This window comes from Panthera onca, chromosome B2 (assembly GCF_046562875.1).
Source record: "Panthera onca isolate mPanOnc1 chromosome B2, mPanOnc1 haplotype 2, whole genome shotgun sequence".
Lineage (NCBI taxonomy): Eukaryota > Metazoa > Chordata > Mammalia > Carnivora > Felidae > Panthera > Panthera onca.
The window spans coordinates 129,082,575-129,095,845 of NC_138343.1; the positions used below are offsets into that span (position 1 = coordinate 129,082,575).

General features: G+C 44.3%; 1 protein-coding gene across 18 annotated transcripts in view; it reads right to left on the bottom strand.

Annotated features, from left to right (window-relative positions):
* Positions 1-245: 245 nt before the first annotated feature.
* PLAGL1 (PLAG1 like zinc finger 1) overlaps positions 246-13,271 on the bottom strand; it is a 109,559-nt gene continuing 96,533 nt past the window's right edge. For 14 of the 18 annotated variants that reach the window (XM_078447409.1, XM_078447408.1, XM_078447404.1 and 11 more), the window contains 2 exons: positions 6,837-7,303; positions 246-2,041 (listed from right to left, as the gene is read on the bottom strand). In XM_078447409.1, coding sequence (XP_078303535.1) covers positions 796-2,041; positions 6,837-6,988 — 1,398 coding nt within the window. In that variant the 5' untranslated portion in view covers positions 6,989-7,303 and the 3' untranslated portion in view covers positions 246-795. Of the gene's footprint in view, positions 2,042-3,441; positions 3,570-6,836; positions 7,304-13,271 lie in introns of those variants that run through there. The other 4 variants (XM_078447412.2, XM_078447411.2, XM_060614455.2 and 1 more) reach the window with 4 other exon arrangements.

Genomic DNA, 13,271 nt, shown 5'->3' on the forward strand with positions numbered 1-13,271 from the left:
CAGTAATATTTTCTTAAATTCCTGTTAAAAATATAATCAATATTAAAGTCAGCAAAATGCTTTCTTTTGACTGACGCCTGGATTATTTTACCACTTAACCTGGTTACACAGTGATTTTTTTTTTTTTCTGTCAGATATAACTGACAACCAGTTTAGTCTTTTAAGATACATGAAGTGATAACTCACATTGTAGCATCTTGTGGAAAATATTCAAACTACATTTAAAATGCTTTTTTAAAATGGAGACGTCTATTCCACAAGAAATTGTTTCTGTAAAACTACAGGTTGGCTATGGCAATAGTAACTAAACTACATCCAACCCTGAAGGTAGAAAAATCCCTGAAAAGAAATACACAGCCTAGTTATAATATGCAATATAAAGGTTATTTTGTATTTTAAAAATTCTCCCATTTTGGAGAAAGCCAAACCTTCCCATAGTTCCCTTTACTAGGCAGTGCCACATAAAATTAGTTAACATTATTATGATCATGGCTTACGATTAAATTCAATTTGACAAACACCTATATATAGCAGCCCTCGTTTGGATGTCGGTTCTGACAATATTTGCAGTTCCATTAAAGAATACTTGCTTATCAAATTTGGTACAAAGCATGAACACTCAGGACAATTGGCACGATACATGCAGTTCGAGAACTCTCTATCTCAAGCCAGTCATCACTGAATTAGCCGCATTTCCAGTCCCGCTTTCCAAATCTCTCCTTGTAGCATAACTGATGCTTACATGCTCCTTAAAACACATCTTCCAGAATAAGAAAAGGACGCTTTAAAAACCAGTCATCTGAATGCATGATGGAAATGAGGCAGGATAGCAGAGCCGGTGCCAGCTGGGAAAACATGGGGGATGGGGGGGAGGGGGAGCTGGCCCAGGCTCATAGTGCTCATGGCTAGTGAGGGATCTTGTTGCTGCTGCCCCAGACAGCTTAACCTGTGCGGCAGAGACTCCCCAGGCCCCAGGGTGAGAGTGCCATTCCCAAAGGCGTTTTGGGTAGCAGGAGGGGGCAGCTGCCAGAAGCCCAACAGGGGGGAAATGTCCAAAGAGGCAGGTATCGTTAGGTTCACAGCATCTGCAGGTAGCTCCTTGGGCAGGCTCACTTTACCAGCGCTTCCCTTAGCCGGATCGAAACCTGGGTTGAGCTTGTGAGGTGACTGAGGCTCTTGCAGAGGCAAGTCCTCAAGCAAATTGATATTGCAAAATCCTTTAGTATCTGCTTTGAGGGGCAGGCTTGCAAGTGGGGAGTATGAGGTAGAACTGGTGTTGTACTTGTGATTCTGGAGGGGCGCGGGAGGGGAGCTGGGAGAGGTTACGGGGTGGAGGGGGGCCAGGGGCTCCGGCAGCGCCTGTACCGGCTGGGAAGCCGGATCCGAGGGGTTGTGGGCGTGGCCGTGTACCTCGGCGGGCAGGCCGCTGGCGAGCCCGTTCTGCGCGTGCGCGGGAGCCCCCAGAGGGAAGGGAGACAGCGGGGCGGCCTTCAGCTGAAACTGGGGAGAGATGGAGTGGAAGGTGCTCAGAAGGTCTCCAGACTGCAGACTCTCTTTCATCAGCTCCTGCGAGTGTGTCTTCTTGGTATGTCGCGTGAGGTGGTCTTTGCGCCCAAATCTCTGGGCACAAAACTGGCACAGGAAGTCCTTGCAGCCTGTGTGGACCACCAGGTGGCGCCGCACGTCCTTCCGGGTGTAGAAGCATCTCTCACAGTGGTCGCACTGGTGCTTCTTCTCCTTGGTGCCGCTGGGGGGCTTTTCTTCCGCGTGGGCTTTGAGGTGGTCCAGCAGCACCTCGGTGCTCCCTAGCTCCAGGGCGCAGACCCCGCAGGTGAGGTCGCCACTGCTGGCCGCGTGGAGGGCCAGGTGCCTCTTGTAGCCCAGCATGGTGTTGTACTTCTTCCCACACTCCTCACACCCAAAGGCCATTTTGTTGGGGTCATGCGTTTGGAGGTGGTTTTTTAGGTGGTCTTTCCGGTTGAACGTCTTCTCACAGTGAGCACACTGGTGAGATTTCTGGGGCGAATGGGTAGCCATGTGCCTAGGAACAGAAGGAAAAAAACATTGAGTCCATTCTGAAATTTCAACAGTCAAAGGTGTAGGAAAAATATTAAAATGTTAATAGTTTTCTCTAGGTGCAGGCATAAGAAATTATTTTCGTTAAAAAAAAATAACTTTTCCATGACTTTCCAGATTCTACAAATATATAACTCTGTGATAAAAAAAAAAAAAAAATAGGCACCACTAAAGGCATCATACAATTTTCATACCTGTAAAAAAATATTCTTTGAGAACCTATCTTCTCACATAGGCAAAGATTTCTAAGCAAGTACAAATATTTAAAAATATGTCATTTTCAGGAAGGGGTTCAATGGATGTTCTACTCTCTCTGGAATTTACTCAATTTTCAAAAGTGACCCAATTAACCTTCTACACAGAACCCCGTGCGCCCCCTCACACCCTCTTCCCAGATTTTAGGTTTTTATCCTATGTACAATTCCTGCTTGGTTTTCATTAATTGAAGCAAAAAGGTCAGGCCGTAGAAATAACACGAAAAGTCTATCCTTGACCTCAGAGAGTGTTCAGTTGGACCCAAAACCCAGAACGCCACCCCACCACCTGTGCTGTGAGCCTGAGCCTCATGCTCAAGTCTCGGCCCCCCGTTTAAGATTTTCTATCAGCTGTCATCTCAGAGGTGTGCAGCCCCTGTCTCCAGAGGCTCGAACGACAACATTTGTGAAGCAGCCTAGGTTGTACTTCAAGCCACAAGCTGCAATTAAGGATGCTGTTCTGGAAGTACAACTAACATACAGGACCTGGCGTTTCACAGGATACACTCAGTTATTAAAATGAACCTTTTTAAAGTTTTAAGGATGACAAACAGGATTTCCTTGAGGTTGTTTTGTTTTTTAAAACCAACAGAGTTTAGGGGTAGATTCTCGTGATGTATATACTGTATGTTAGCCAACTTGACAATAAATTATATTTAAAAAACAATAATAAAAATTAAAAAACCAACAGAGTTTAGATCTTAGGAGCTCAGTGGAACTACAACAAATGGAATTGTGATGGTTTTCCAAAATGGATTTGTGCTTTACAAATATAATACAGGTATTTTGATGTTTCAGACCGACTAAGAGGACTATGGCTTGTCCCTAAAGCTCAAAGGAAAACTTTTTTTTTTTTTTTTTAACATTTTTTTATTTTGAGAGAGAGCGTGAGCAGAGAGAGAGAGAGCGTGAGCAGAGAGAGAGAATCCCAAGCAAGCTCCACGCAGGCTTGAACTCACAAACCATGAGAGCATGAGCTGAGCTGAAATCAAGAGTCGGATGCTCCACCGACTGAGCCACCCAGGCGCGCCCCTCAAAGGAAAACGTTGAACTGTTGTAGAAGCTTAGTCCTTCTAGAAAAAGCCCTTTTGAATTTTGCCAATGAAATTACCAGTGACCTTCACGAAGCAGGCTGAGGGTGTCTCAGTGGGATCTTGAAGAACTGGAGACGGGCTGCACGCCTCTGAGATGCAATTGAACTTGTGGCTTTGGGTACAAAAGAATTTCTAACAACTCATTCTGTAAAAAAAGAATTTCTTTAAAGACCATATGTTGAAGTCAAAAGTATACTCATCATACCTTTCACCCAACCTCCTAACCTACATTGTCCACTCCTGATCCTTTTCTAGAATTGGTAAGGGGTCTATAGTAAATGCTGTTGGGAAGCCAGTTCAAAAACATAAAGATGATTTGAGTCTCATTGTCATTTTCTTAAAAATAAAGCAAAACCTTAGGTCACCTCCCTTTCTCCTTTAAAAACAAAAAGCCAACTAAGTGCAGGGGATAGAAGGAAAAGGAAGTTCCTTCTGCCCCTTCCCTCCAGGACACCAGAGCTCAGCACACACAGGGATACGTATAATGGTACAGACAGTTGTGGAGAGACAGGAGCCAGTGCAACAGGCACCTGGGACATGCAGAAGGTGTGTCCCCAAGTTCTGCATGTATTGAAACAGACTGCAGAAAGGGTTTTGCAAGCCAAGTTATACAAGGCTTATACCCCATTCTTACACAAGATATCCACAGACACATCATCAGCAATAGATGTGAGGGGGAACTGTTTGCAAACTTGGCATTTAAACAGTTTTCAATGTGGCCTAGTACTAGTGAACAGGACCCCCTGAGCTCTGCCCTGGCTCTTCTTTCTTGCCTCTCTCTTTTATTCTTTGTGGAGGACTTTGATCGGATTAGATTTGTCACCCATGGGTAGGTCAGTGCCAAGTTAACGACTCTGGACTGTCCTACTCCTGACTACCTGTGAGAAAGGCACAGGTTGACAAAACCCTACTTGAGCAACAATCCCACTTTTCACATTTTACCAGCTGCCATTCCTCTGATTTTTTTGACTCTTTCCTTTGCCTGGTATCCAGCCCTTCCCCTTTTAATTGATCCCTTACTCACTCATGCAATAGTCCCAATCTAGAACACGATCATCTTATAGCTGAAATTACTTCAACGAGTGGTTTCCTTCCCTCAACTTCTCGTCTTGCCTCACAGTCCACGACACCATCAGTTTCAGTCTGTGCTACAGGCAGCACCAAGTGTAACTGCTTACAGTAAGACTTCCCACCAGGAATTCTGACCGGCCTTGCCGAATCCTCTTTTCTTCTTGCCTTTTGCTGTTTCCACCTGCTTCCCCGTTTGCTGTACTGGGACCCACGTTCTCTTTTCTACTTAAGCAAGTTCTTTTCTCCAACCTCTGCTTCTAAAACAGAGCTTATGTTGAAGCTGTGGGAAATGGGATGGAATGCTACCCACACCGTAAAAACGAAAACCACAAATCCTAAAGCGTCCCCTCATCTTGCCACTCTTTACTCTCCTTCAGGCCAGAGAGGTGTGAGGTGCGGGGGGGCCGTGCAGGGCCGGCGGTTCTTGCATAAAGCCCATTGCTTCCCGTTTTGGCTGCACTTTGCCCCCTTCGCCCAGCAAGCTGTTTCCCTTGCTTGAAACGACCACCTCCTAAATATTGCTTAAGGCAACTTCCTCAGCGCGGTTTACCACAGTAATCCCACCTAATTCCTGTCATTCCAATAATCTGTTAGCTCCAGTCTTTTTCAAATATTTACCTCCTGTATGTGTTTTGATCTTTATTCACAGCCTAATATCATCGCTGTGGGTTTTAACTGCAGCAAATGCTGCTTTCAGTGTTTGGGTAAGAACAATCACTGTGCACACATAAGAAGCTTGTTGCAAAACAAGCTTATGATGCCTATTGTGTGCATCAATTTTGTTGCAAAGCCCTCCTGTTTTGCAACAAAATTGATGCACACAATAGGCACTCGGTACTTATATATTTCTGGCAACTAACGACTGGCCTGTGTACAGAACCCATTTGAGTTTTAAAATACCTAAGCGTTTATAGGCTTATTTTAAACCCGATTCTATTACATTATGACAGTGGTATACTGAGGGGCCAGGAGCATAATGTAGATCTTTTTAAAACTTTCAGGTGCCTCTCTTCAAGGGCACTCCAAGATTTAATAATGTTGTGGTCCATGTTAATGCCACTCAGATGGACATCCTCTCTTGCCAAATTTTGACTCTCGCCTGTGCATTTATAAGGTGAGTAGTCTGAAAGTTGAAGCTCTAATGTTCATTTCATGGAGATGAAAGGCAAATAAGTTTCCCTTAACCAGGTGTCAAAAGATGCACACAACAGCGCGGATTCTGCGTGTGGACCACATCCATAGCACACGTGGCCTTTGTTCTCAACAGTTCTCAAGACTACTGTGCAATTTAGCAACTTGTGTGTGTGTGTGTGTGTATTTTATCTTTTCTAGGATGTGAAAATCCTTTAGAGGGAGAAGCTTCAACTTGTATATTCATTTCCCTTGCAGAAGTGAGGCCCTAATAGGCATTCAAAAAATAATTCAGACTAAATACACTTTTTTTTTTTAATAACGGTTTTTATCCTTTGGTGTATCATGGATGCCTTTGAAAATCTGATTAAATGCACATACTCAACACCTGTATTCCCAACAGAATTCCACTTGGGAGGTTGGACAAACTCCTCGCAAGTTGAGAAACTGCTCCGAAAGCTGGCACTTGGGAGATGTTCCCTCCCCTCCATCCTTACTGTCAGGACGCGAACACACGCTCCGTATTTCATACTGGACTATTACTTCACACCTCCCCCCTCAGTCTACTTGCCTCTTCTCTCGCCTCCGAATTACTACCAGAGTCCTCTAACACCCTGATCAAAACCACCTTTTCCACTGCTCAGACTCATAACAATAAACAGACCCTTCAGGACAGAGGCTAAGGCCAGTTATGAGCTGCTTTCCTTTTTTGCCTCCACTTTGAGCCTCACCTGTTCCTCCTCCACCACTACCCTTTAGACTTGTGCGCTTTAAGGCCAAGGCTTCGGGCTTCCCCAGAACCTCATCTCTGTCCGCCTCCTGGTCCAGCGTATGGCTGTGTCTTTCTGAGAAGCCCTACCGACGCTCCTCATCGAGCAGCGGAGAACAGCTTCCTCCACCTGCACACCTCTGTCAAAGCACCTGCACTGCATTTTAATTGTGTTTGCATGACTATCTCCCCAGCACGGGTCTTTTCATCTTTGTGTTTTTATGCCTGGCATATTGTAGGACCACAGGAAATGCTTGCTGAATGAACGAACTGACACTACATGCAAAACTGTCACAGAAAACCGCATTAAGCCCTGCAGTGTGCAAGGCTAATGTGCATCCACATTCTGCATCCATTTTCCCTTGCGGTCTCTGGTCAGAGGGCTAGCAAAGCCACTTAAAGGTATGTGTCAAAGTACATACCTTTTCTAGAGCCTCTCACCTCATTAATTTATATCTGGAAATGAAGGCTTTGCCACAGTCTGGCTGCAAGCACTTGTAAGGTCGCTCCCTGGAGTGGGAATAATTGTGGATAGTGAACTTCTCCAGGGTGAGGAACGTCTTGCCACATAATTGGCAGGGATAGGTGGCCATGGGCTTTACTTCTCACACCTTCCTTTTCAGATGCGCTGACCAAATGCTGTGCCATTTAAGCACAAATGGAAGGATGGTGCTGAGCACATGAGCAGAGCCACGGCAGCCTGAACTCCAGACCAGGGGAGAGGCAGCGTCGTGGTCCTGGGCCTGGTTCTACCCAGACATGGGCCTCTCAGTTACCATGAGCTTTGCTTCCTGCTTTCCCACATCCCAATTTATAGATGCAGTCTCAGGCTGGGAGAATGTCGGAGGCACAGATGAGGTTCCAGGAGCATCACCAGAGCTGGGGCATGGTCTGGATCGCCAGACTGTCTGTGGAGAGAACAACAGTGTTCTTGTATTAGCTTGTATTGGACAAGAGTGCTCTTCCTCTCCTCCCAGCTCAGCATCGACTACCCAGAATCCACATATTACTTTCAATGGCTCCAATGCAGCACCCGAGTCTCTGTCCTCCCTCATGTGCTTCGGAAGGTCCTTCTGCACATAAATCCTCCCAAGTGGCGAGGAGGCAAGCACACAGTGTTCTGATGGTAGGTGAAGCACACTTTCCTTTTGACAGAGACAGCTCTTTCCATCGACTAAGGTGTGTGTTACCTACTTCAGATCATGACTTCAGGTCAGTGTGAGGCTCAGCCAACCAATTCAAAGGAAAAAAAAACAAAAATCTCCCCCATGTGTTAGAGTGTTTTATCGGTACAGAAATGAAAGTCATCTCTGCTTATTCAAACCTTGGGCTGTCTTCACCCATGGTTAGCATAACATACGTTGTTTATCACACCTGTTTAAACTTCCAGGGGAGGAGATGAAATAATTTGTATACATCCAAGTTAATTTGTTTATAAGGTTACCATGCTGAAGATCTCAACAGCGTGATGTAAACAAAATGTGAATAAAACCAGTTTAGTTCACTCATGTGCCTTTGGAGGGGAGACAGAATATTCCCACGGAAACAAAAATGATGGCTCAGGCTGCAGTCAGAGGTGTAGGTAGCATCCTCTTGTAAACTGTTCTACTGATCTCTTCCCCTTTTGTTTCTGGGGGCCTTTCCTCATTCCCCAGCCCCACTCTGGAGGGCCAACTACTCGTTAGTAAGGCCACTTCTAGAAGGTGGGCCTGCTGCCTCAACCTGTCTCAAACCAACCTTCCAACCCAGGCAAAGTCACCCAAATCCATGTTCTTCTTCTACCAATGCGCCACCATTTGAGGAGCCTTAAGAGTCTCCGGCAGTCATGAACAATGCAGAAAAAACCCTGGCTACCTAGAATCCTGTGCTTTTCTAGAGAGAGTAATTCTCAGGCAAGTGGATGCTAACCTTTCAGTTGCCATACTTAAAAAAAAAAAGTACTATATGTTTACATTAAACACACTGGAGTAGCTTGTATGCAGGCCAGTCTTTTCTGAGCTTTGCCAAGTAAGCAGGGCACCCGCAGCAAAGTGACCAATCACAGCAGGTCCTCAAGGGCCCATTTCCTGCATGCATTCATTTACTGCCCAGTCTTTAGAGATGCTCCTTGTTGTTAAAAGTTTTTACTTACCTTTTCAGTTACTTTCAGGTAAGAAGGCTGGAGTCTAGCTAGGTCAAATTTATTATAACAACAGTCTAAGCATCTTTAAACCTACCAGCTCACAGCACACATACACAGAAAGAGAGATACTCCTTTTCCAGGGAACAAAACCTACAGCAGAATTCTTGTGTCCCTCATCAGCTAGCTCGGATGTTTGCAGACACTGCTCAGAGCTCGGCAGGAGCCAGCACCAGACAGAGAGCCCTCCCCCTGTGCCCCGCCTGCTCGGAACCCTCAGAGCTGACACGCAGGCTTTGAGCCGAAGCTTCAGCGCTGATCCAAAACTGGGGACGCGGGCGCTCTCAGCCAGCATCTTGGCACCAAAACTTCCTTCTGATGGCAGCACACACACACCTTCTTCCTCTGTCACCAAGTGTGACTTGAACTGAGCCCCTCTTCCCCAACTCCTTGTTCCCGCACAGTACTGCAGCTCATGCCTGAGGCCCTACTCTGACGCATCCCCAACGAGCATGGCCACAGACAAAATGATTCCTTCCAGGAATGCCATCCTGCGTGGCCGAGTTTTTGCTGCCAGGTCTCATGACGTGTCCCACTTCTCATCCAGCCAAAGTCTGGCTGCAATACTGGCCCAGCTATAAGAGGCATAGAATTTATCATCACCATTAAATGTCCTCATTCATTTGAAATTTCTGTGTTCCAAGGCTATCAAAAAAGATTAAAATGTAAATATAATATGAAGTTTGAAATTCATCTTTTCCTTGTTCTCATGACGGCTGAACTCAAATTAGTGCCAGTCCCTCAGGAGGAGAGCCGGTGTGGTGGAGGGATTTGCTCTCTCTCTCTCCCGCCAATCCCCTGCATGTACACTAAATTCATTCTCCACATTCTTGCTGAGAGATGACCAGTACATCCAAGAGAACTTTCTGTGATGACGGAAGTGTCTCATATATGTCGGCTACTGAACACTCAAAACGTGACTCTGAGAAACTGAAATTTTTGTTTAAATGTAAACAGCCCCGTGTGGCTAGTGGCTGCTGTATGAGACAGCACAACTCAGTTCCACACTTGAGAGCGAGAAAGGCAAGGTTCTGCTTTCCTTCAGACACAACTGTGCTGATTCACCCTCAGGTGTTTCCCTGAAGTGTGGGAGCGATTCGTGTAGATCCAGCCACTTGTTCTATGAATACAGTGGAAAGATTCCCCAGTTCAAATTCTAGCTTGTCCACTTGTCAGCTACATCTTGAGTCTGTTTCCTTATTTGTGATACCACCTGATGCATATAATGGGCTGCTGGGGACAACCAACTGGAACAACAGGGATCTGAAATATGCAGTAATCTAAAAACATACCACACAAGTATAAGTTGTTTATGAAACACTGGGATTAAGAGCAGAAGCCATCAGCTGCACAAGTGGCACAGGGTTCTAGCCACTCAGCTACGGCCATGATAGAAAAACTCACGTTCTCTCCCTCTGTGTGACCCACCATCCGCTATTCACAGTGGGAGGAACCAGTAGTCTGGATAACACAACATGCTCACACACGCAGAAAGACCTATGACCTTGGCAAGTCAAAATCGGCATTCTTTGTTCCTCAACAGATACCAACTTTGACTGATGGCTTACCAACAGACCAAGAATATGAAGGAAAAGTAGTATTTATTCCATTTAGACTTAACAAAAAGTGCCTGCCCTTTAGCACTAAATAAAATTTTCCCAGATCAACTTTCCAGCCACTTCCCTAGATTCCAAAGTCCAACAGTCATGGACATCATTACCTACGTTTCCCTTGGGCCTTTGAAGACAGTGGGTATATAATCAGGGATTTACAGACACAGCAGATTTTATTTAAATGTGACACACATTTCCTCACTTTGTTCCACGTGGAACTTTCAAACAATAACAAACATCACTTAAACATTTTTATACACACTTAACTCATTTCATGAGTGACTCTTCGCAATCCTTGATGTGTTTTTAGGTCCATGTGTTAAATACGCCTAGCCCAACACTAACTGGCCTTCAAATGTTGAACTGAATTAATTATACTATAATTAACATTCTTTAAGTCTTTTTGAACGATGAATTCAAATTCACAAATGGTTTTAACATTTCTTTCACCATAACTGTGTATTTCATTAATGTGGACCTTCAAATATAAATATTTACACTGTGTTCATGATACTATCACAAACTCCTATAAAAATAGTCTTTCTCAACAGACTATAAATTCATTGTGGCCGAGGATCAAAGCCTAGCTATTTTTAAAAAAATAAACCGTGTGGATAATACAGCGTCCCCCATCACCATGTACTTGACCAGTACGGGCTGGCTGCCGCTGATTCCAATCTTTGGTTGAAACCTGATGCGCTTTCTGGCCACATCCTTGAAACAGACTCGTGATTAACTTTCTATTATCTGGCAAACCACCAACAATCCTAACAGAACTGACAAAGGGATGGTCCTGATGATAATCAGTCTATATTCTGTGACCTGAAATACAGATGGCATTTGAGTCTTAAATACGGTAATATTTCAACACCTGTCACCCTGGAAAGATAGTAAGTCTTCCCCCAAAACATCTCAGGACATAATTTTCAATCCCCTTGATTCTAAAAATACTGCGTGAGTGATACAGATCTGCCACTATGCCAAAGAAGGCTTGTGCCATCTGCTTCATTCTGTTCATGCTGATTATTTTGGGGAGGAGTGAGGATCAGATTGGAATAAGAACATATATATATGGCAACAGCTAGGAAAGACTGTGTTCCCTGAGAGCGAGTGGTATACTACAGTAGAGGTCAGAGCACAAGTGTAGTTCTAGGATGTCCCCAGTGCTGCGTAACACAAGCATCTAAGAGGGGACGACAAATGTTCTACAACATTCTCAAAATAAACTATGACTTCTGGCTTCTATTTCCATTGTCCCCAGTGACACAATGCAAGACCCATTTCTGAGAGGAAACTGAATTTCCATTTTTAATCTTCTAACATGGGTACTCCAAGCTCTTTTTTTGACTCCATTCATCATCACTCCTTGTGGATAAGAAGGTTCTGCTCGAAACATTTCCCTGTGTCTCATACACCCCTAACTTGGGATTGTTTTTATACAAATGAGTTAAAACCAGTTTTAGAAGGGCTTCTATAAAAGTTCTCTTTTCTTTTTATACACGCAAAACATGAAAACAGCCCATCATGGAGCAGGGTAAGTGGAACTTCATTGCTTATTTGGGCTCTAAGAGCCCTCTGTAGAGAGTGCACTTCTCTTAGTTCTTTGAAGGACTTTGGTAGTGAGTTTCTAACATCAATGAACAAAACTATCCATAAACATCAACAAGATAAAGAAGATTCTCAGAACCTCTGGGTAGTCGTTAATTGCTTATTACGCACATGCACTGTAGAACTTGTTAGGTACTGTATCTGAGCAAGCACGACAGAAGAGTTGGGGCTCAGTATATGTCTAATCAGCAAAACAGGTGCTCACGGGGCAGGACTAACTTGGTTGAGGATGACAGATGTGAGGCCTTGATAAGTACCTCACCACATGGCTGTGGCTGGGTTTTTACTCTTAACCTAGAGCAGGGGGTTATAAGTGGCTCTGAATTCTCTGAAATTCTGTGTAAAATTAGGAGGCATGTACGCTGGAGTTCTTATGGGGGGAGGGACCATGGCTTTCTTCAGATATTCTAAGGGGTCCTAGATTCAAACAGGTTAAAGGTCACTGACTTAGATGAAAACAGGAAATCCCTCTTGGTGCTATCAATTCAGTTTATTCACAAAGTCATTGATATTTCCTAATCCGTGGGCCATATATTTTGTGCCTCAATCACTGCATGTTATCAGGTTAACGTAAAAAAAAAAAAACAAAAACAAAACAAACCCAAAAAGGTCCTATAATAATGTTCTTCTGAAATTCAAGCAGTAAACAACTTGTATAAATTTCATTTCAAATATGGCCTCAGGGGCACCTGGCTGGCTCAGTCAGTAAAGCATGTGACTCTGGATCTTGGGGCTGTGAGTTTGAGCCCCATGTTGGGCAAAGAGATTACTTAAGAAATAAAAAAATTAAAAAACAAATAGGTGAAAAAAAAAACAAATATGGCTACAGATGATAAATTCAACTATCACATAAGACAGGGCTTCATTTTGAATACAGGGCAGACTACCCTCAAAATTATAGGGGTTCATTTGTCAGCATCTTTAAAAATCTTTTATATAAAAAATGTGTATTTATCTTCATTAATGTTGTAATATATTATCACTAAAACCCGCTAACACCTCAGCTGCCAGCACATGGAATGAACTCATAAGGAGGATCCACAGGCTTGTCACCTCCTTGTGTGTGCACCTCTCTACCACAGTGGCCCAACGGCTACCGGGACTGCAGGTCAATTCGCATGCTATTTCATTAGCATGCCCCGTTCTGTCACGCTTCTGTGTTTTCCACATGATGCCCCTTCCTAGAATGGTCCTCCCACCCCCTGCCCACCTGGCACCTGGCAAACTCTTCCTTCTGTCACTCCCAGGCAGAGGAATGAGCTCCCTTCCTGCATAGGGAGATGGTGGACCTGAGAGGAACGGATTTGAAAGTCCAGCTGAAACCCTACAGACTTGGGCTCAGGAGGTTGTGGTGGAGAGAAAAGCAGATCACTGAAAACCATGGCTAACTTAGAGCAAAATCTGTTTGGTGAGAACCTACCTCCACAAAAAGTTCTTCTGTGTACTTCCAGAATTACATATTCAACAGCCTATTAG